The sequence below is a fragment of the Vitis vinifera genome, chromosome 4 (genome assembly GCF_030704535.1).
Source record: "Vitis vinifera cultivar Pinot Noir 40024 chromosome 4, ASM3070453v1".
In the NCBI taxonomy this organism is placed as follows: Eukaryota; Viridiplantae; Streptophyta; class Magnoliopsida; order Vitales; family Vitaceae; genus Vitis; species Vitis vinifera.
Window position 1 is genome coordinate 24,953,384 of NC_081808.1, and position 24,405 is coordinate 24,977,788.

At 34.9% G+C, this 24,405-nt stretch overlaps 2 protein-coding genes across 2 annotated transcripts; one reads left to right on the forward strand and one right to left on the reverse strand.

The window, feature by feature from the left end:
- Positions 1–3,424: 3,424 nt before the first annotated feature.
- LOC104879178 (probable gamma-secretase subunit PEN-2) lies at positions 3,425–14,755 on the forward strand. Its single transcript, XM_010651069.3, has 2 exons — positions 3,425–3,863; positions 14,416–14,755. Exons 1-2 carry the CDS (start codon positions 3,638–3,640, stop codon positions 14,574–14,576), a joined length of 387 nt encoding a protein of 128 aa, XP_010649371.1. The 5' UTR covers positions 3,425–3,637; the 3' UTR covers positions 14,577–14,755.
- Positions 14,756–15,259: 504 nt separating this feature from the next.
- Positions 15,260–18,928, reverse strand: LOC100854518 (scarecrow-like protein 1). Its single transcript, XM_010651065.3, has 2 exons — positions 18,709–18,928; positions 15,260–17,315 (listed from the first exon to the last, which is right to left on the reverse strand). Exon 2 carries the CDS (start codon positions 17,151–17,153, stop codon positions 15,447–15,449), a length of 1,707 nt encoding a protein of 568 aa, XP_010649367.1. The 5' UTR covers positions 17,154–17,315; positions 18,709–18,928; the 3' UTR covers positions 15,260–15,446.
- Positions 18,929–24,405: the final 5,477 nt, after the last annotated feature.

Consider the following 24,405-nt stretch of genomic DNA (forward strand, 5'->3'; position numbering starts at 1 on the left):
AAATATTAATGAGGTGGTAGACTAATGTCAATCAATAGTTGCACTCGGGCAACAATTGGTGTATGCCTAATCTATCTCGTACGAGGCCTTCGTCTTGTAGATCATACATCTCCTGATCGAGGCTAGAGTTGTGTAGTAGCATCAACACTAAATGGAGCATCTAAGCGATCCATCTCATGTATGGCCTCTAATACAGTAGTCATTTGGGAAAAAAAACTTCCACAACTAATTGCCATGATTCATAGTGCCATTCTTACCAAAAGAAAACACCAAAAAACAAAATATCTATTCCCTCTTATGATAATGAAAATTTTAAATTAAATAACTAAATAAAACTAAAAAATGATAATAAAAGAAACCTTCACCCAGAGGCAGAAAGAACTTTAGGAAAATAATTAAAGCCAACAATTGAATAAGATATTATCTAAAGGACTATCTTATCATCATAGTGGCCTAATTACCAACACATTTCTTAACTTATTCTTCTTTTTATTTTAAAAAACTAAAACAACATAAAATTATTGTTCAGAACATTATTTTATCTTATTTTCATGAATTTATCCTATAAGATCCAATCATTACCAAATCAAATTGTTTCAAAAAAATAGAATTCCATGCTTCATTCAATACATCAGACTTGAGATTTTATTTTTAAAAAAAAAACCAAAAAACATAAAACACAAAACCAAAAATGTGTTCTTTTATTTCCTAAATTGTCACACGAACCGACATCATAATAACATCACATTTCCATGCATTATCAACCAATGGTTGTCTTAGTTAATCAATAACTAGGTCATAACTTGAGATGGAACAAATACGATGCCAATGTAACAGTTAAAATATTAATAGATAGCAAATAGAATCACAACAAGCTCACCCATAAGCAGAACCACAAAATTTTCAACTGTCCCACACTTTCTTAACAACCAAATAGAATCACAACAAGTGAAACCACAAAAAAAATAAAAACGAAAACTTTCTCCATAATTTTTGGTTTACTCAATTTCATTGTAAAAAAAAAAAAAAAGAAATGAAAACTTTATATATATTTTTTCAACTTTCCTACACTTTCTCAATAACCAACACAACCACACCACCAAACATAATCACAAAACTTACAAAAAACACTCGAGGGCAATGGTGTCTCGGATCTACACTTTACCTCATTCCTATCGGTGTTGATGCAAGGAGCTCCACTTCATGTGAGCCTGCGGGAAAATGAGTTTTGAGGCAAAGAAAAAAATGGGTTAGGGAAATGGGTTTGCATTTCTCTTAAAATATAAAATACCATTTTTTTTCCACTCTCAATCCTACGTGTTCAAAAGTGCCGTAGAATTGGAGTTATTTTCCAATCTACAACATTTTAAAAAATAATTTCCCCATTAGCCGTACATTTATAAAAAAACAAATAATCCCCCTTTTTCATATAGGCTAATGGCAACAACCACCCCTAAATATCTAGGAACAAACTAACCATCCAAGTTTACATTTTCAAAGGTCTTCTAGCCTGTTGAAATTATCTTCTCATATTCCAATTGCTGCCATGTGTCCAAGTTCAATAGACCCCACTATGCACAATCAAGATTAGGCTGCTCCACTTGCTCATGTGGTTAAGAGATCCACTCAACCCAAGCTAAGTCTCCATCATGACATAATCCATATTGTTAAGTCCTTATTATTAGGATAGAACCCTTAAAAGCATGACATGATATTCTAGTTCACTTTTATCCATTTTTATTCCATGCATTGTACTTTATGGGTATTCTCATTTAACATCTCTTATATTGTAAATAAATTGAGTGTATTAGGAGTTGCACAAAAGATCTAAGTCATGGTTCTTTGCAAGTAGATGACTTGTTCATAATTGGTTCATAGATTTAGGTAATCCACTAAAAGTTGTAATGCATTACTTCATAATTGGAGAGATAACCGGTCTTAGTCATTGTGATGTTTTTCTCATGGTGAGTGCATTAGTTTATATGGTTATACATTGACATGACCTATGGTGAGTCATGACGTAAGGTTATCAAGTAGTCATGACTTCACCAAACTACTATGTTATATTGTCTCTCAACCTTAATAGAAAACTGAGTTTATGCTAAAATTAGGAGTGACTTTGACCTACGGGTGAGATTTTAAAGTGATCATACATTCCCTATAGATTAGGTCACTGTTAGTGGAAGCTAGTAGAAATGGGTATTTTTTATAAAGACACCATGATAACTTATAGGGTTAAGATAATGTGTTTTCTTGGATGATCCTAACGATATTTGTTCAAGTAAACTATGACTATAATAGTTCCTTAAGTGGAACTTGACATTAGCTCTAGTGAGCTAAGATATATCAATTGACCATAATATAAGAGGATTTGAAACATAAGGATGGTAGAAACAGTCTCAAGAGGTTAATAGTTTTCATTTTGTTAGATTATAGATAACAGTTCATGGGGAGACTGTATATAATGGATAATAAGTCATGGGCCCGAGCATTTAATGTCACACCTTAAGTCTGAAAACTCAAAGTGTAAATTAATCCAAACATTCATCTTGTAATTGGAAGTTACTAATTACCAAATTCTTGTTTTGAGTAGTAGAACAAATTCTATAATATTCAAATTTCAATTTTAAAACTAACACATCAACTAAAGTGTTATTGTCCAAGCAACTTCAAACTTGAACGATAGCTAACAGTAATCAAATTCTAACATTTAAACAAAGTCTAAAAAGAAAGTTTAAACAAATTCCTAATAACACCAAATTCTCATCCTAACCGTCATTCATCACCTAAACTAAGGATATCTGAAAAATTGTCAATGAAGGAGAATGAGCTTAAAGTCTAATAAGGAATATTAATATGATTTATTAGTCAAACAAATTTTAATTATAATTACAAATATGAGATATAATATATATATTTTTTTCATAAAACTTTCGAGTTCCAAAAACATATTAAAACATTTAAAACTTTTTTACCAAATATTTTTATATTTATATCAAAATAATTTCATATCAAATTCAAATAAAAAGCATTCCAAAATATTTGTGCTCGAGTTATAATGTACTCCATTTTTCTTTTCTATGATATTTTAAATTGTTTATACAAATTTTTATCTTCATAGAACAAATAATTTTAAATTAAGTTTTTTTAGTAAATTTGAATGATTTAAAACAATAAATCATTTTATGAATACAAAAAATTTCAAATGATTAACTTTAATAACTTTAATAACATAAATACATTTTTTATGAATACTAATTACATTTTATATGGAAAATGTTTTTATGAAAATTGTGAAAGATGTTTTTTGATCATAAAAAAACGTCTCTTTGAAACACTTTTAATATAGATTTAATTTATTTTATCATACTACTAAGATCAAGATTATAAAAGATGTGTTTTCAAGAGACAACTTGGATATCGGAAAAGTTCTTATGCATTCCTTTATGGTTTTACAACTACCCGTTTTTATGATTATGCGGAAAATGTCGTTATGGCAGGTCAACTTATAACAGGGCTGATAACGTGACCAGTATTATATACGTTTTGAACAAGAAGAAGAAACGGTGTCGTTTAAAAGGCTTTGGATGTGAAGACAAAGCCGAGAGGTGGGGAGGTCTTGGGGTTGGTGGTGGCAATGGAGACTGGCAACAACCCTAATTCATCCTCAGCAACTGCAATGTCGAATCCTGGATGGCCCACAATTGATGGTCCACTAGGCCTCTCTGAGGAAGAGTCTGTGGCTTACGCTCGCAGATTCTTTAGATTCGGATTCTGCCTTCTTCCTTGGCTTTGGGCCCTCAACTGCTTCTACTTCTGGCCTGTTCTTCTTCGCTCTCGTTCCTTTCCTCGCCTTCGCCCCTGTAATTCTCTCTCCTTCTCTGCCTTTTGCCTTTTCTTTTTCATATTCTCAAGACCCATTTCAAGAATTTCTGGATTTTGACAATTGTCTTCTCTTGAATCTCTACCCTTACATGCGAGTTTTCTTTATAAACTTTCACGTTTCCTTTTTGTTTTTTTTTTGTTTTTTCATATATCTTATATAAGACTTTGTGGGTTTTGAGTTTTGACAAGTGGGTTCTCTTGAATCCTCATTGTTGCATATGGGTTCGCAGGAATATCTGGGTCATTGCCCCATTTGATTTCTGACTGAGTTGAAATTTCATTTTTTATGTTCTTGGTGTTGGATAATTCTCACTGTCCAGTTGCTAGTGTTTGATCTCCCTAAGAGTAGGATCTCGAGAAGTTGGATACCTTGCTTGTTGGATTTGTATGATATTTAATTGTGATATTTTTTGTTATTTGGTGTGTTTTGGATTTTATTGTCATGAATTTTCAATGGAACTGATCAAAATTTCTAAAATATTTAGTTTCTCACTCCCATAAGTCTAGAATTTTGTACTTCATATATATATGTAAATCTGCTAGGGGGCGTCTGAGCAACCTCCTTTCCTATACCCATCAATGAAATGGCACTTGGATTTCTCCCTCCCAAAGGAATCACTGAACTCCCTTATCCAAAAAGAAAAATGAAAATTGCTGAACTGAATTTGGATTGTAGCTACTTGGGTAATTATGCTCATTTGGGTATTCTGAGAAATATTATGTCATTTACTTTAAAAAACATTTTATGAATCTTGCTGGGGGGGGGGGGGGGGGGGGGGGGGGGGGGGTGGGTGTGGGGGGTTGGGGGGTGGTGGTGGTGGAATCAATGTTGAGCTGTTTGTTGATAATCTTAGATATTGGAGATTTTGAGTGATAGATGTATTTTTTTATCAGCAACAAAATATGTCTTAAAGATGCTGAGTATATTTAAAGCCATGAATTTGCTTATGCATTTAGGTCAAATCATTTCTTTTTGTTTTAAGAAGATTTTGAGTCCCCTTGAGAGTTACCTTCACGGCCATTTTAATTTCTCTCTAAGTGGGGAGAATAATTTTGTTTTTCCTAGGAAGGAGGTTTGGGGATCCCGTGTTCCTCTTAGAACTTGCTTTTTTGCTTGGGAAGCTGTTTGGGGGAAGATCTTAACTGTAGACATCTTAATGAAGAGGGGATGACAAATGGTCAATAGATGTAATTTTTGTAAAGAGAGTGAAGAAGCAATTGATCACATTTTGATTCATTGTACCAAGACAAGAGAACTTTGAATCTTTTTATTAGCCCTCTTTGGAGTGGCTTGGGTTTTTCAAGATTTAGTGAGAAATCTCCTCCTTCAATGGAAAGTTAAGGGGTTTCAAAAGAAGAATAGAGTAGTTTGACACTTGGCTCCCATTTGCTTATTTTGGTGTGTTTGGAAAGAGCGTAATCGAAGAATCTTCAAAGATGAAGAACTCTCTGACTAGGGTTTAAAGGATCTCTTCTTTCGGACTCTTTTTGAGTGGACTAAGGATTCTTTGGAGTTGGATTTCCCCTCTATGTTGATTTTCCTAGAAAATCTTTTTTGTGGTTAACTTTGCTTTGTTTGTTTGTGTGTACTTTCTTTGTTTGAGGTGTGTGTTGGTTGTTTCTGTGCATACAACCTGTATATGTAGGGCACACCCCCTTTTTTTTTGGGGTTTTTTATTGCATGTTCTTGTTGTCTATCAAAAAAAAAATAAAGGGTTACTTATGAGCTGCAATCACATGCTCCTTAAAAGAACAGGGTGGCACCTCTTAAGTTGGAATACAACTCGTGTTTCTCCAATTTTTTCCTTAGGCAAACGACCTCCAAAATTTTTGAAATTTGTTTAAATTTAAGTTCAAAAAGTGAGAAATCCAACAAAATTTGTTTCAATTGGATTGGACATGTCTAGCCCCTTCAACTGCTTCAAAACATTTTACTAGTCAAACAGGGTCAACACTCGAGAACTTCTTGCAAATTCATTCTTTTGGTTCAATTCACCCTTCATTCTTGTGTCTGGGATGTCCCATGAGGATTTCAAGGTCATCATTATTCATTAAATATGCCTATAAATATATATTTGTTTTTATCAGTAAGAAAATATGTATATTGCAAAAGAGGCGCTAAAGAAGCGACTCAAATAGATACAGAGAAGAACAACTCACCCCCTTACAAAAGAACCCAAACCACTAAGAGAGCACAAAAAAACCCTATTCCTTAACGCATACACACCCATTCCTTAAAATCTATTAAGGTCAAAGACCCATCTTTTATCCACAATTTGGTTTTCGACTAAAGTAAATACACAAAAGAAATTTTCAGTTTTTGGATGGACAACACACCGTCCTCAAAAGCAATTGAATTCCTAGTCTTCCAAATAATCCAAAACAAGCATAACGGCCCCAAAAGCCACGCCACCTTTCTCTTCTTGCCCACAAAGGAGCCTCTTCAACCTATGAGAGTTTCTTTCACCAAACGCGGAAAAACCCAAGAAACTCCAAAGAAAGAGAGGAACAAAGTCCACACCTCCCTTGTTCTTTCGCAATGAAGGAGAAGGTGGTCAATCGACTCCCCACACTTTTGACAAAGAAAACACCTATTTGCCAAAACCCAACCCCTCTTTTGCAACCGGTCCAGAGTCAAAACTCTACCCTACGAAGCTTCCCACACAAAGAAGCTAATCTTGGGCTGAGCACATGACCTCCAAATAATCTTTGAAGGGAACAAAGCTGAAGAAGTCGGCTGCATTGCCTTATACAAGGACTTTACCGAAAAAACTCCGTCCTTTGATTTCACCTAACTCACTCTGTCCTCTTCATCCACCCTCACCATCTTCCCTTCCAGATAACAAAGTAACCTTCCCACTTCTTCCATCTCCCAATCATTAAACGGCCTATTGAAAGTAGGAGTCCAACTTCCCCTCCTATCCCCCTTGGCTGTCCAAACTTCATTTACCCAAGCCTCTTTTGACGTTACTAATGCAAAAAGTGAAGGGAAAGCCTCACTTAAAGGGCTGGTACCACACCACTTATCTTTCCAAAACCTCACATTCTTACCATCCCCCACCTCAAAGCCAAAAAAAGGGGTTACAAGCTGTCCCACCTTATTTATAGCTTTCCACAAACCAACTCCGTAAGCCTCCCTTATCTCACAAGATCTCCATCCTCCAATTTCCTCCCCGTACTTCCTTCTGATCACCTGATTCCAAAGGGCCTTTTTTTCGTTAGCAAAGCGCCAAGACCATTGCTCCTATTTTTATACAAAATATGACATTAATTAGTCGATGTACCATCTATTATTAAGTAATAGTGTCATAGGTACTGTCATTTACTTTAAAGTTTTTGCATTTTTAGGTTGTATTCAATTATTCTCAAGAACTACTAAGAAAAGAAAAGAAACAGACAGAAAAAGAAAAAATAGAAGAAAAATGTTGGAGAATTGGTGTAGTACTTTCCGGATTATACAACTTGAATAGGTTGGGATTTGATTGGATTTGATTCTTTTTCTACACAGTTGACTCGAATTTACTTATTGATTTATTTCTTGTAATTGAAGGTTGATTTAGTGGAGTAATTCTAGGCCTAGAATAGAGTAATTTCCTTCTCTTTTCCTATTGTGAAACATTATAAATAGACTGCAAATATATTTAGTGAATATACAAGTATTATTAAAAAATTATTCTCTGTTTTCATGGTATGAGAGCCCTGTGTTCAGTAGCCTTTTTTATCTTCCATCTACTGGTTCCAATTCTCAGCGTTTGTTCCAATTTTTTCCAGTCTTAATTGCTGGAATTGTTTGTGTATCCTTTTGGTCTTCATTGCTAGGTTTAGTTCAAAACCCATTTTTCTATGTCCTTTTTTCCACCCATTTTTCGATGTCCTTTTCTCCTTTTTTTTTTTCATATATATAGATAGATATATATGTCTATGTGTGTGTGTGGTCCTTTGTATTATAGTAATCTTGTCCTATCTTCAATCAACACAATATGACAGAAAAATCCGATGCCTCTTCCATTATTACTCAAACAACCATAAACGCTCAATCTAGTCCCAATGCAAGAGGAATTCTAGAGTATTCCAAGCGCATTTAAATCGAATGGAAGCAATTACCTAGAGCAGTCATAGTTGAAAAGAAAAGAAAATGACTCTATTTTAAGTCTAGAATTACTCCACCAAATCAGCTAACTGTACAAAAAGGGAAACAAATTCCAATTAAATCCCACCCTACTTTGGTTGTATAACCAGGTAATTATTGCACTGATTCTCCAACACTGCCCCTTAAGCTGGTGAATAAATGTGCTTCATTCCTAGCTTGTTAGTGATAGATTTGGAATAGTTGAGTTGCAAATTCCTTGGTCAATATGTTTGCCAACTATCCTTTTAAGGATATATGGGGGGTGCATACCAATCCACTATCTAGTTTCTCCTTTGAATAAACTCCCCATACATCATCACATCCTTACCATACTTCATTTTTAAATTTTGATAACAATCTAATTCAAGCCACAACCCTGATATAACATTGTAGCACTCAAGCACTGAAAGATTACCTTATTTGGTATTATGAATTCTAGTCTTGAGTTCATAAATCTTGAGCAACATCTCTAACTGATGCAATACAGAAAGTAAAATGCAAGGAGAGTATAATTGAAAGGACCTTACGAATCACTCCTAGAAACCTTAGGCTTTACACCCAAGTAGTCTTTGCATCTCACAAAGGAAAAACTGGCTGCTGAAAATTCATTGATTGATTGATTGATTCCAAAAGATTAATCAACTACTATATAAGACTTTTCTAGGGACTTATATCTCCTTGGAACTAGACTCAATAAATGCAACTTGAAAATGACAAACTTGGATTGATTACTAACCACATTAAAGACCGTTGGAAAATGACAACAATAATGACTGAAAATGGTAACTTTAACCATTGACTAAGCCCATAACTTAATTTCTGAAAGTACTTTCTAGGCTGAACCCATATTGATTTATATAAGATCCCAACTAAGCCCATTATCATCTAGAGAGTGCCAAATTAAAGCTTGGGCCTTGGAGTCCACTCCTTTGCGCCTTTGATAAACGTTTAAAGGTGGCTGCCACTTGTCTCTATCAACTCTCCTTGGCTTAGGAAAAATCGACCTTGACGAGTTAAAGGCATGAAATCTCTCATAAAGGTCTTGATTAAGTGTTGGAATTCCCCATCCGTGATCCATGTGCAATCTGAAAGTGGCTTTCCTCTCCATTTGACAAGATACTTTTGATAGCCCCCTCCTCTAGTTGAAACAATTTGGTGATCAATAACATCTTCAATTTCCTCCTTTAAACGCGGAGCTGGTGGTAAGCGAGCGTTGGGGCCACCATTAGTTATAACATCTTCAGGATTAGAACATAGGGTGAGGTCCTCAATGTTGAAGATGTTACTAATACCCATATTTTCTGGCAAATCAATAACATGAGCATTTGTGCTAATTTTCTTGAGCACTCTGTATGGACTAACATTCTTTGAGTGAAGTTTCTTGTATGTACCTTTAGGATATCGTTCAAGCCTTATCCTTACCATAATCATATCTCCTTCCTTAAAATCAACAAACTTCCTTTTCAAATCAGCTTGTGCCTTGTAATTCTCATTGCTAAGAGCAATCTTCCTTTGAACATCCTCATGTAAATCATGTATATGCTTACTAAAAGCATCGGCTTCAATACTTGGTTGTCCTTCCATTAGTAAAGGAACTAAATCAATAGGCTTCCTAGGAAGCAAGCCAGTTACGATCTCAAAGGGGCTGTGACTTGTAGAACTATTTACTGAACTGTTGTATGCAAACTCAACCATAGGAAGAATTTGATCCCAATTAATAACATGTTCTCCAACTAGGGAGTGAAGTAGATTGCCTAAACTTTGGTTAACAACTTCTGTTTGGTCGTCAGTTTTAGGGTGAAAAGTTGAAGAAATTTTCAGCTTTGTGTTCAGCATCTTTCATAAGCTTCTCCAAAAATAACTCATAAACTTTGCATCTCAATCAGAAACAATAGTCTTTGGCAAACTATGCAGTCGGACAATCTCTTTGAAGAACAGTTTAGCAATATGGACAACATCCAAAGTCTTTGAACATGGGATAAAGTGCACCATTTTAGAGAAACAATCTACCACGACAAATATGGAGTCATGTCTCTTGAAAGTTTTTGGCAAACCAAGGACAAAATCCATGCTTAGGTTTTGCCATGGCTCATGTGGCACTGGAAGTGGCATGTATAGTTCGGTATTTTTCTTCCTTACCTTTGATGGTTGGCATGTGCGACATTTAGAAACATTCTTAGCCACATCTCTTTTTAAACTTGGCCAATAAAAACGATCTTCTGTCATTGCAATCGTCTTATCTCTTCCAAAATGACTAGCTGCTCCTCCAAAATGCAATTCTCATATCACTTGCTCTCAAAGTGATGTGTTAGGTAAGCAAAGGCGGGTCCCTTTGAAGAGATATCCATCATGCAGCGAAAAATCTGGATATGCTCCTGCAATCCCTGTTGCTTAGGTATCATATATAATGTTGAAATCCTTGCAAGAATTATAATCCCGCTTCAACAAATCAAATCCCACAACCTATATAGCCATAGAAGAAAGAATATACACCACTCGACTAAGAGCATCAATTGCCTTATTCTCAACACCAGATTTATGCCGATTAACAAAGGTGTATTCTTGTAAGACAGAGACCCACTTCCCATGATGATGGTTAAGCTTCTTTTGAGAGTTAACATGAATGAGAGCTTCATGATCAGAATATAAAGCAAACTCCTTTGGAAGGAGATAATGATGCCAATAGCGCAAAGTTTGAACCACAACATAGAATTCTTTATCATAGATTGAATACTTTTGCTTTGCTTCATTCAATTTTTCGCTGAAAAATGCAATAGGATGCCCTTCTTGACTGAGCACACCTCCAATTCCCACATTCGATGCATCACAAGCTACTTCAAATACTTTTGAAAAATCAGTAAGTTGTAGAACAGGTGCTTCAGTTAGCCCCTTCTTTATTTCTTCAAAAGCCTTTGTTGCTGCCTTTGTCCAAACAAACTGGTTTTTCTTCATACGAGCAGTGATAGGAGGCATAACAGTGCTGAAACTTCTGATGAAGCCTCAATAAAATGTGGACAACCCATGAAAACTTTGTAGCTCCTGCAATGTGCTAGGAACTGGCCATTCTAGGATGACTTTCACCTTACCAAGGTCTACTTCTAACCCTTTGGCTGAAACAACTAAACCCAGGAACATAATAGCTGAGGTCATGAAGGAACATTTTTTCAAATTTATGTAGAGCTTCTCTTGTCGAAGGATTCTCATAACTTGTTGCAAATGGGAAACATGATCTTCCTTAGTCTTGCCGTAGATTAAAATATCATCAAAGTAAACAACTAAAAACTTGCCAATAAATGGTTGAAGCACTTGATTCATGAAGCGCATGAATGTGCTAGGAGCATTGGAGAGGCCAAAAGGCATAACCAGCCACTCATAGAGACCATCCTTTGTTTTAAAAGCAGTCTTCCACTCATCCCTGGGCCTTAACCGTATTTGATGATACCCACTTTTCAGATCTATCTTTGTAAAGATGCAAGAACCAGCCATCATATCCAACATATCATCAAGCTGAGGAATGGAAAACCGATATTTGATAGTTATCTTGTTGATTGCACGGCTGTCTACACACATGCGCCAGCTGCCATCTTTTTTAGGGGTTAGTAAGGCTGGGACAACACAAGGACATAGACTTTCGCTACTTAATCCCTTGGACAGCTTCTCCTCCATTTGTCTTTTCATCTCCTCATACTCAATTGGATTCATACGACAGGCTGGAAGATTAGGCAATTGAGATCCCGACATAAAGTTTATAGACTGTTGGAAAATGGCAACAATAATGATTGAAAATGGTAACTTTAACCATTGACTAAGCCCATAACTTAATTTCTGAAAGTACTTTCTAGGCTGAACCTATATTGACTTATATAAGATCCCAACTAAGCCCATTATCATCTAGAGAGTGCCAAATCAAAGCTTGGGCCTTGGAGCCCACTCCTTTGCGCCTCTGATAAACTTTTAAAGGTGACTGCCACTTGTCTCTATGACTAACCTTGGAATAAGTCTGATTGATGGCCTCCCAAATCTCTCTTTGTAGAGAAGAACATACAAAGTTTGCTAATCTTTTGCTGCATTGAGTTTATAATGAAGACGTTATTTGAGAATCCTCCTCACTTGGAGCATTGAATTCTTCTTTAGCTTGAGTAAATGATTCAATTTCCCATTTCCTTTCCCCATTATAAAAATTTATAAATAAACTGTAAATATGCCTAGAGAATATGCAAGTATTATTCAAAAATCACTCTTTGTTTTCAGAAAAGAACTAACATGAAGATCAATCTGGTGTTATTGCTTGTTAGGGTGCCTAGTTTGTTAGGGCAAACATCGTGATTTATGGTAGAGGTGGATGGTCTTAGGTTTGCTTTCTACCATTGATTGAATGCCCTGGATTGCCTGGTGCTGGCTGTGGCAGGCGGGGTCAGTACCCCAAGGTTTGGGTCCTCATGCATAGTCTGAGCAGCTCAGCCATGGAAGGTTCCTTGGCAATTAAAAAAAAAAATCTGGTGTTACTTGAAGACATCTTTTTATTTTTATTTTTTTTAAAGCATTTCTTTATCAAAAAGAGACCAGGATGCAGGGTTTGAAGAGAAGAAAAAGTATAAATAAGAAGAACAGTAAGAGTTCTCAAATCCCACTACATTCTATAATCACTACCATACAAAGACCTCCAATAGTAAAACTTCAGCTTTGCCAACTGATCTACTATCTTGTTGGTTGATTTAGGCTTGTAGTGGAAAGAACATCACATCCTGGATCTTTGAAAATTTTGCAAGCACACAAGCCAAACATCTCCTCAAAGACACTGAAAAATCCTGTTTTAGGGTTTTCTCTAAGAACCATTTTATAAAAAAAGGTAACTAAACAAAGTTTCTAGGTGTTTATTTTTTGCCCCCATTCTTAAGAACAGAAAACTGTTTTGAGAAAATTAAACAAAATGTGCCATGAAATTGGATATTTTTGGGAATTGTAATCATCTATGTGTTGAGAATAGAAAAGGAAGAGGGAGAGAGGATGGGTGGAGGAAATGATAGCTAGCGCTGGTTAATAATCTTCTTTCATATGATCAAATTTCCATGTTTCTGTTATCATACTATGAATCTATGATTTCAGTAGTAATAATAGCAGTAACAAGAGCCTTTATCCCAAAAGCACATTGCTTAGCCAATAAGTCAGCTGACTGATTAGCTGGGTAATTAATTCCCTTAATGGAGCAAGCTAACTCAGAAGATGATTCAAAAACTTTCTGCAACAAAGAATCCAATTTCCAGGGCCCTCTTTTTCTTCATCTCTTTGGCCCAAAAAATCATTGAGTTTGAGGCCAGTAAATTTTATTTTGAGTTTAGTTTGAATAGAATAACTTCTTAAATTCAGCTATGTATTGAATTTTAAAACATGATTCTGATTTCATTTCCTTTGATGTGATCCACCATAAAGTAAGGCTCGGTTTGGATCATGGAAAATTTGAATGGAGGGATAGGGGAAAGAAAATAAGGAGGAAAAAAAAGAATAAAAAAGAAAAGAAAAGAAAAGACAAGGTAAAGGAAAAGAAAAATAAGTTTAAGTACAATAGTTTATTTGACTAGCCTTTTATTCTTCTTTTATATAATAAAGAATTTGAAAATAGCTTTTAATAATTTATCTTATATTTTGTTTTTCTTCATACTTTTTGTGGCAAATAGGACAAAGAATTTGAAATTCTTCCTTTATTCCACTTTCTTGACTACTCTCAAGATCTAAATGGAACATGAGAGAAAAAGATTTAATTCAATTAATTTGTCATTAAAAAGCCTCAGTGTGCAACCTTCAAGCACAATATGCAACATCAAAGGGGAACATTGTCTTGTTAGGAAGACTGGATTTCAAATTTAACATAAATCTGTTCTGCAAAAATGCATAAAATGGATTTGTCAACTCACTTTGTTCCCCAATGGAGATCTATTAGAAACCAAGCTGCTTCTTTCTTAAATTGATCAGTGGCTAGATCCTGTATTAGGTGGATGTGATTGTAGGAACAAGAAATATACAATATTTGAGACAGGGTACATGTTTTTGAGTCTCTCAGCTTGTCTTAATGTTAACTTTGGTTTGTTTGGGTTTGGTAATTTGCATATTCTTTGTTATAGTTTATCATTCACTTACTAATCTCTTGATGGAGCAAATTTTGTTTTATTTTTCACAGCTTTGAAAAATGCAAGTTTATGATGTAAATACATTTGAAACAGGGTCTTTTGTCTGGACTCTGGAACTATGTTATGACAAATTATTATTAAGAAAAAGAAAATTATACATCATGTCATGAAAATTAGAATGTATTTCTGTCAGGGTTTCATCCTTTTTGTCCTCTGAAACTGTCCCCCATATGCATTTCTGTTTGATGGTTTTGATTGTCTTTCTGTGTTTTATAGATGTTGTAGGATCTGCAGCCGGGTTCACGGTTTTCACAATTCTTCTCTCCTCATGGGCTCTTACATTTATCATAGGAGGGAAGCATCTCTTTGGCCATGTTTGGGATGAACTAGTAATGTACAATGTTGCTGACAAGTTAGGGTTGACAGGTTGGAGTTAGTCATATACCTTCCCCTGGGTCCGAAGGTCACAACACTTCCTCTCTTTACCTATTTTAAGTGCTCATAGATGTATATTTTGTTGTTGAGAGAGATTGAAAGACTTAGTTATGTAAGTTACTGTTGTTCATGGTGGAAATTCAAATCAGGAAATGAAGTGTAATTTAAATGATGCTGCTCATTCTTGAGATTGCCACATGACCAATATATATTTCGAAGAACAAATATATCATGAGCTAGATGAAGCTGACATGCTAACAGGGAGGAAACCTTTGTCCATTCTGTAGAAGGCCTCTGGATGCTTATTTTTTTTAATACAGTTTCTAGGCTTCACTTTTCCAAGTGCCAAACAGTTCCAAAACAACTTTATTTGATTTCGTGTGCCTTAAGCCGTGTGATTAAAATGCTGGGTAAACTTTGGTTTTGTGGGCTTATCTGAAATAGCAAACCATAATCAAATCTGGTTTTTTCCTTTATGAACCCATCTGGTACATTTGTGAATGGTGTATGCAAATTAAAAGCTCAGTGATGAATGGCCTTGAGGCACTCTCTCACATGAATGGATATATTGCTTGTAGCAAATCCTGCATTGCACAATCCTCAACTTACCATTCTGAAGACAACCCCGTTCTTTTTCCTCTCATCCATTTGGTTTGCTCGCTTTGATCTGTTGTCAACTTATATATATAGAACAAACCACACCAGGAACAGCAAAGCTTTTATTATTGTACGCAACAACCCTACTTGCGAATTGTTGCACCACAAATGGTTACATGTCTTTGAGTTCCTTCACACACTCTCAAGTCGATTACAAGAAAATATCCAAACTTCATTTGCCAGCATGGAGATGATATCCTCATCAGCCAAATTAATCACCTCCATGCAGAAGCAACTATTAAGATTTTGTCTTCCCACCCAAAATGAAGTGCACCACCCTCCTGCTTCACCTTATACCGGTTGCAGTACTGTTTTAGAAGCTCTTGGATTGAGTTATTCACAGATGAGCTCAATGGACATGGTCTGAATCCGGCCATTGTCATCCTTGCCCTCCATTTCCCCGCAACCTCATACCTCTCTATCCTCTCCTCGCCTTCACATGCTACAATGTTTACTATATCTCTAGCAAGGCAGTGCTTTTCAACATTAATCCTGTCTGGGTTCTCTCTGGGCAATGTTGCATCAAGTGATTCAAACACAGCCGAGTAATAGTTATAAGCTTCAATAAACCTGGGGAAAAATGGGGCAGTGTTTGTGTTCACATCCTGCTCTACAACAGTCACCAGTTTAGGAGTCAAGCTCTTTATCATTCGAAGGAGTTGGTCCCGTTGATTTACAGTTGAAACACTCTCATCTGGCATGTGGTGAAGTTGGAAGGCACAGTTCACAAGAAGAGCCTCACCTGGCAGGCAGTTGAGCATTGATGGGGTTATATCTGCAGTTTTGGCAGCTATTGCTCGGAACTCAAATGGCACACCACATGCCTCTGCTAGCTGCTCCAGTCTCTGGCCGATGATCTTCAGACCACCAACTTTTCGTTGAACCGATTCAGGATCATCCACCCCAGTAATCCTCACGCAAGGCTTAGCAGGTTGAGCAGCAAGTGCCTGTATCAGGGTTATGTATTGGCTCCCTTGATTTATGTCAAAATCTATTATATGAACTCCTTTTTCACCTTTGAAGGCTTCTGTGATTGCACCATTTGCTGCCATGAAACCAAACTTGAAACAAGGGCACACCTCAAAGAGGATTTGCATGGCAGAGAGCCGGTCGGAAGTGGGTGGCTCTTTGCATTTCAGAGCTCTGTATAGTCCTTGGCCTGATGCAGCCATGCGAGCTGCAAGTCCTTCAACCATGTAAGCCGCAATTCTTTGGGGAGGATCTCCTTGGATAGAGACCATCCTCCGGAGAGTGGCAATGATGGTGGACGCTTGTTCCATATTGCCTTCTGAAAGGGCAGCAGCACAATTGAAAAGCATCTGCTTTGGGGTTGTGGGCCTAGATGTGCACGCTGATGTTTCTTTGTTGCTGCATATGTAACTGAGGTTGGAGTCAGATGAAGAGTCCTTTGGTGAATTTGGCAGCAATAATATATCCTTGATCGAGTCAGCCCATTCACTATCAATATTCATGTTATGTTCTGGACCGCTAATTCCACCATTATAATAATAATCATCCTCATCATTATCATTCAACAGTGCACTCTCCAGTTCTCTAAGCTTTAACCTAATATTATCTTCACCAGAGTCTATTGGATCCAAGATTTTCTCCAAATATGAGTTGTGTGCGGTAGCAGAAGAACAGGAAACTTGGGGGCAGAACGCCCCCCCAGGAACACCAGAGTTAGATGGGTGATAGACGTTGGCTTGCAACGCATGCAACTCTGCAGTGGAGGACTCGGGGAAGCTCTGCTGGTTGTAACTGTCCAAGTGGTTAGATTCTGTAACATGCTTAAACTTCTGTTTATTTGAACTGTACATCTGAGTGGATAAACCAGAAGGGTTGCTGCTTCCTTTGGCCTGGTAAATTCTTGACTCCCCATATGAAGGAGCAGATGAATCTGCAGGTCTGATTAAAGACATAATTTTGTCCTGTTTCAATGGTGATCTTACAACAGAAATAAAAGGCCCCAGCACTAACAATAGTATTTTGGGCTATGTTCAGCGAGCTGCACGTCCACCACCATTAACTGTAATAACTACCCAAGACTACCTCTCCACCTCTCTCTGTGTAAGGATAACCACCTGAAAAAGAAGGTTGGTGTTGGCTATGCAACCATCAAAAAATCGTTTCCAGGATACAGGCAAAGAAAAATGGACGCATAAAAACCGCAGTAATATGGCAAATATAGGAGAGATTGATTTGTTGGGGGTGACAAGCATTGTAATGAGCTCATAAAGAGGTTCTGAATGAGCCCTTCTTAGTATTGGAAACCATTTATAAAGAAACTGAGCCATTACCTAAGAATTTTTGTCCAGAAAATCAAATGGTTCCTGTTGAAAGCAAGAAATAGGTTTAGCTGTCCATTCATTGTCATGAAGGGCAAAAAATCAGCAAAAGGGCATCCATGGTTTATAACAGACTCATGGCAGAGGCAAACTAGAGTAGAGTGAGAGCCATCTCAAAAGTCCAGGGATAAGGGTTACCTAGCTAGATCAGGCTATCTGGAGTAAGTTCCATCTAAGTGTGATTCTCTATCATGTTTCTAAAAATGTTACCAGGCTTTGGTTTGATGTGTTCATCAATTCCATTCTAGGACTTTCAATCTACTGCCCAACATAATTTTTAACATAGCCATTGCAGAAGAAATTAACACACAAAACTCATATCTACCCTAGTTGGTTTGAACTACTGACCTCTCAACCTGAATTGTTTGAACTACTGATCTCTCAATCTGAATTCACTTGGGAAGCCCTTCTGGTATCAACTGAGACAAAGCTTGGATGAAATTTGAGAAACTTGAAGAAGGGTATTTAATCCTTGACTTAGAAAGAGCTGTTGATGATCTGTAACTCTAAATACTACCCTTTCTCCTTTCTATACATATTGTTAGGTAAATTGCAGGAGTGGTAGGTCTTCTAATCAGGATCAGGTAAGATTTATACGCCAACAAATCTATTATTGCATTCTGCAGTTTGACTTCCTTTTTCTCCAAGCAAAATAGTGCCTGTTAATACTATTTCCTTCCTATGTATAAATTACCAAGAAGGCTGCAAAGCAAATTTTTTAACCTGATTTAAGACTCCTCTACAGCATAGTCAAAGCAAAAATAAGAAGAGATGAAAACAGGATGAAAGCTGAATGGAACTGTTTAAAGGGAGAAATTCCAACTGATTTATACACCTTCCATGTGTAAACATGGGTAAAAAAGATATGTCAACAAAATAAAATTTTCTAATAATGATGACAATTGGCATTAGCTTTCTCATTCAGATATCAATATGGCAACTCCCACCTCAGACATCTAGGAATAGCAACAGAAACAATTCACCATATTGAATTTGTAAAATTATCTCAAACAAAGTAGTAGCACTTCATCTGCAAAAGAGTACCACAGATGAAGCAATCCATAGCCAACCAATAAAATTTCAAAACAGAAATAATGATAAATTAGAAGGGGAACAGAAAGAAACTAACCCACTAAGCAAAACAGCTAGAGGCAGCTCTTAAGGCAACCAGATACAGGATGAGAAATCCAACTGTGGGCAAAAGAGAGCTATCAGCATTCATATGGAGATTTGAGAGGAACCCAGATGGACAAAAAGCCTTTAAAATGGCTTGGAGAAGGGGATAAGATTGGGGTTTGACCATGCCTACAGGAAAAATGAGAATAGTTTAAAGGCAAGTTGACACTAAAATAATATCTCCAACATTAAAAATGAGGCAGATGGATGTGTTCTATATGGCAGAAACCCAATAAAATACATTAGAAAAAATAGCAATGAACCTGAAAGAAGAGCAGAGATGAAGAATTCAACGAACCCAAATCCACAAAGGCTTAAGAAACGGAAAAAACAACTATAAACAATGTTTTTTGAGGGTCCCATATACCATATTCAAGAATCCAATGGATGCTCACATCCAATGCACCATTCTTACAGTTCTCTGTGAAAATATACCACAAAGAAAAGAGGTAAAATGGATAGACAAAATCTCACCCCAACTATTCCATTTCAGTGATCTTCATCTCCATTTCCCCTTCATCCATTATTCTTCTCTAAAAGCTCTCTCTCTCTCTCTCTCTCTCTCTCCATAACCATGCCTGTACCAAATCTACTATTGTAGCTGAGATCATTTGAATTTAATCATGGGCATTAATCAACTGACTAAAATCATGTGAGAAATGAAGATGGTGCATGCTAGAGTGCATGGTCCTCAGCACTCCTCAGCAGCAGACAATTGTTCCCAACACTTTATTAGGAAGTCAATGGGACAATAGCAAACTGCTTTCCAGATGCATGGTCAGTAGATTCTGAGACACATTCATTTCCTTGTCAAAACTCAAAACAAGGGAGAAAGTACAAAAAAACTCTTAACCTGCTTCACTTCCATTTTACTTTTAATTATCTTTTCAACTAAAAAGTTCATACACTTTGTAAATAAGCAGATGAGCCTCCAATGGAAGATATGACAAGTTAAGAAATCACTCACTTTCAAAGGTAATTGATCATTCAATAATAAATTTGAACAACTCAAGTGTATGTGAGACTTTCTTTTTTCTTCTTTCAAGGATGATCAACACTTTAGCATAAAAATTTTAAAAAAAGAAAAAAGAAAGTTGGAATATAAAATAGTGTTACCAGATCATATCATATTTTTAATTATAGGTATTATCATCAATAAGGATGGACAATTTGTGTTCAATTTTCATTTGTAAACTATCAGTTGGAAATTAATGCATGTCTACTCAACAATGACCTGCCTCATTTGTCATTGTGTGGCTGTCTATTTCATGGTTGTCAATGGAGTTTCAAATAATTTATTTCCATCTTTTTTAAAGTACTCCCCTACACCCTTTTGATAAATTTTGCTTTTCTCTTCTATTAATTAAAAACATGCTGAGCTTTGCCTTTCTTATCATGTCATTTTTTTTAATGAAAAAAATGTTTATGATTTATTTAATTCCCTAATAAACATTGTTTTATATAAGAGAATTGTAATTTTCTCCACTCTTGTATTCTTTGTTTAGACCCATAAAACAAAAATTTTAAAAATATTAGGGTTTGCTTGTGAACTGTTTTCAAGAACAATTTCTGTTCTTCAAAACAAAAAACATAAAAAACACGTTTGGTAATAAAAAAACTGTTTTGTTTTTTTTTTTCTTAAGAATAGAAAATAAGTTACTTTTAGAAAACATATTTTTAGTTATTTTCATTTGTTTTTTTGATGATTTTTTTAAGAAATAATTATATAAATATATAAAATGATTAAAAATAAAATACTAGATATAAAAATTATTATTTTTAAAACATATTTAAAAATATTAAAAACAAGTTAAAAATATTTTAGGTTTTCAAATAAAATTTTATTTTACAAAAATTAAAAAACAAATTTTAATCATTATCAAAAACTATTTTTCAGAATTATTTTTAAAAATAGTTATCAAACAAACTTGACTTTGTTTGGGAGGTGTTTTTGAAAATAGTTTTATAATATTTTATAAAATAAAAGTTTGTTTGAGAATGTGAAATATTTTTAACCTATTTTCTATATTTCTAAAAATAAATTTTATTCGTTTCATTTTTATTCATTCTCTATATTTATATAATTATTTTTTAAAACAATTATTAGAAAACAACTTAAAATAGCTAAAAAAATATTTTCTAAAAATACCCTATTTTTTGTTTTTAAGAATATAAAATTATTTTCTATTTTCTAACTGCTAAACATGTTTTTTTTTTTTTTTGAGAACAAAAAATTATTTTTGAAAACTATTGGCAAACAAGGCCTTAGTTACATTTTTATTTTATTTTTGAAAACTATTGGCTGAAACATATGTGTGATGCAAGATGGACCAGAAGCCCAACCCAGAGTTGTGGATTTTTTGCAGGCAAATATGTATTCAGCCATTTAAATTGCCCAAAATCTGAGCCCGTTTATGATTTATGGCCCAGCCCAGTTAACTTCTTGAAGAAAATAGAAACCCACTGAACCCTCTTTTCCTCTTTTGAAGAAAAATTCAAGTTTTTTTGGTAAAAAAAAAAAAAAAAAAGAAAAGCTAACAAAAATCCATGATAATTTGAGATTTGATAAGGAAGATGAACTTTTCATTTTGAATATTGTTTCACAAAATATTTTCTAGAAGGCCATCAACTGAAGTCATATTCATTCTAGAAACATCATCTTGGATGTATTTCTATTTTCCTTAGTATTCTTTTTTTATTCACTTAGAATTTATCAATTGAAGAATGGTTAGTGAGAGCCATCAGTCTTCTAAATAAAGAATGTATTTAGAAATAGTTTTACTAATTTTGTTTCCTTATTGGCTAACACGTATTGTTTTTGTTTGCTTATTGGCTAACACGCACTATTGCCCACTAAAAGCAGTCTAATTTATGGAACCATTCAACAAATTTTGCTACATTAGAAATGAGAAAAAGTAAATGATACTAAGTGCCCATTTAGAGTGATTTTAAGTGGTTACAAACATTTCCTAATACTTGAATTACCTTTTTATAAATAGTAGGTGACAATCGCTTAATAGACAATTTTTATAAAATTACTTTTTTGTTTTATGTATATGTTAACGTAGACTAGAAAATAAGGATTCGGGTTACCTTCTCATATGCCCGAAATCTCAATTGATTGTTTTACGAATAAATGAAAGTCACTATTTCTATATCACAAGTGTCTTGAATTTTGTTTTTACGGAGAAAAATAGAAAAGAATTTTAAGAAAGAGAATTTTTTCGCAAGTTTGTTCCTTCAGATTCTTTCAAAGAGAATGAGGGAGAAGAAAAAAAAAGCTTGTTCTCCTATTTCTCAATTGTTGGGTTAGTCGGGTTGCGTCACTTGGACATCCAAACCCAATTCCAACAACATCCAAGTATGAGTGATTCTCTTAAAAGCACCATCACTAGAAAATTCTACTAATAAAAATGTTACAAACTAAAAACATTTTAATCATATTCTCTCATATTGATTCCAAATGAGATATAATTAAGGCTATATTTAATTCACGAAAAAATGAGAGTGAAACGAAAGGTTTGAGATGTTTCTTACCATCTCATTTGAATCTTGGGAAGTAATATTGTTGAAATTTTTTTTATTACCTTTTGAAAAATCTAGGATCCAATAAAAAATCGTTTCATCGTTTAATTCTTCATTATAGGTAGTGTATGGAACCACAATCAAATCGAAAACCACTTCGTTCTACAGCATAAAAACTTAATTTCTACCTACTCTTTAGGGAAATTTTCCTTTTAAGTTCTCTTTATCTTTATTTTCAAAGAAAATAAAAGTGAGCCAGAGAGTTTGAAAGTGAGAGAGTGAGATCTATTTTTTTTTTTAATTTATATATTTAGTGGGGTAGTTTTTGACAGTTCCAACTCTTAGAAATCGCTCCCCCCTATCTTTAATTTGTTGGATCGGGTTGGGTCAACCTGACTTGACTTGGGCACCCATTCAACTCCAACAAAAATATAAAGCGGAAAAGGACCAAGAGAAAAAAAAGAAAAAAAAGAAAAAAAAAAAAAGAAAAAGAAAAAAAGAGCCAAATATTTACATTTGATTTACGATAAAAAATAGAAAGAAAAATAATATATGATGATAATTATTTTAAAACTTATAATAAAAGAAATAATTTTTTTAATATCCTATTTTAATTAATTTCTATGAATATTCATATAGAAACTTAATAAAATAATAAAATTTCCTTATATATTGATATATATATATATCATCTCCGTCATCTTCTATATATAATTTTACATGTCCTAGTTTAATTAGTTTCTAGGCAAAGTGTCCATACATAGTAACATTCCTTTTGCTTCAATCAAAATTAATTCAAATAAGATAACACCATGTTCCACCCCAAAAAAGCAAGAAAGAAATTAAGGAAAAAAAATGACCTAATTAATTTCTTCCAGACCATAATAATTCATTTGCCTTCTAATTAAATAAATCAGTAGAAATACAGAATCATAAATGAGTTTATAAGCAAATGAGAGAAGGTGATGGATGGATGAGGAAACCACGAAGGTTGTTCAACTGTCATTTTCTTTAGCCACTATCTCAATACCCACAACCTGTCTCAATCAGTAGTACATAAGCTGCAACCTGAAGAATATCACATTTAGTATAATATTCTTGTTGCCAAAATGGCGGTGAAACCAAACTCATCATCATCATCATCATCTTCTTCTTCTTCTTCTTATATATACTTGTATTTTTAATGGGTTTAGTTTGAGTAAGCATGGAACAACAAGAAACTTCAATCCCATCAAACCAATATTGGTCCTTCCGTGCGGGTTACTTCAGAGTTCAGATGTTGATCTTGTTTTGGAGGTCAGATCGATCATAACCTTCCAAGAATATTTCCTTGGAAATACTGTTTAAAAGAACCGTGCTTAATGACTTTGGGAATGGAATATTATTAGTCTCCTAATCAGCTTGATTCCGGGTCAAATCATCAACCAACTAGCCCATTTTGACACATGAGATGAAATATGTGTCTGCATGTGCGGTCCAATCAGGTGCCCCCTGCAGGGATTTTTAATTTTTGTCACAGATTTATGTAGGTCCATGTGTCAATTTCTAATCTATGATCATTTTTTTTTCCTGATTCAGTCTGTACTTCAAGATGATGTGAAGTAGATATCAAGCTTAAGCATACAGTTTCCATCATACCATGTTGAGAAGTCTGAAATCAATGGTTGAGAATTTTATCTTAACACTCTCGGAAGCTTTTGTAACGATTAAGAAACTCTCCAAACAATAAATCCCATGTACCATGTTGTAGGGTAGAAAATGTTACACAGACAGGTTACTACTGAACTTCAAAATTTTTGACATGCTGATCATTAACCCTAATCTCTTCATGACCAACTCAGATCTTCTTGAAAGAGAAATAGTACTTAATTTATCAGTGATTCAGTGGTGCTTAACAATGCTAAACATGGAAAGTTGATCATGGATTAATATTCCATGTTGAAACAAAACTTAGAGAAAGCTAGGTGGCTAGCCAGCCAGCCAACATGTAAGCCACTGTAGCTAGCATGCAACAAAATGCATTAAATGAGAACAAAAATGGGATGAAACATAGAGAAAAGTTACTAAAAATTAAACCTAAATGTTTAGCAGAAATGGAAGCATAAGATATGGGGGGGCCACAGGT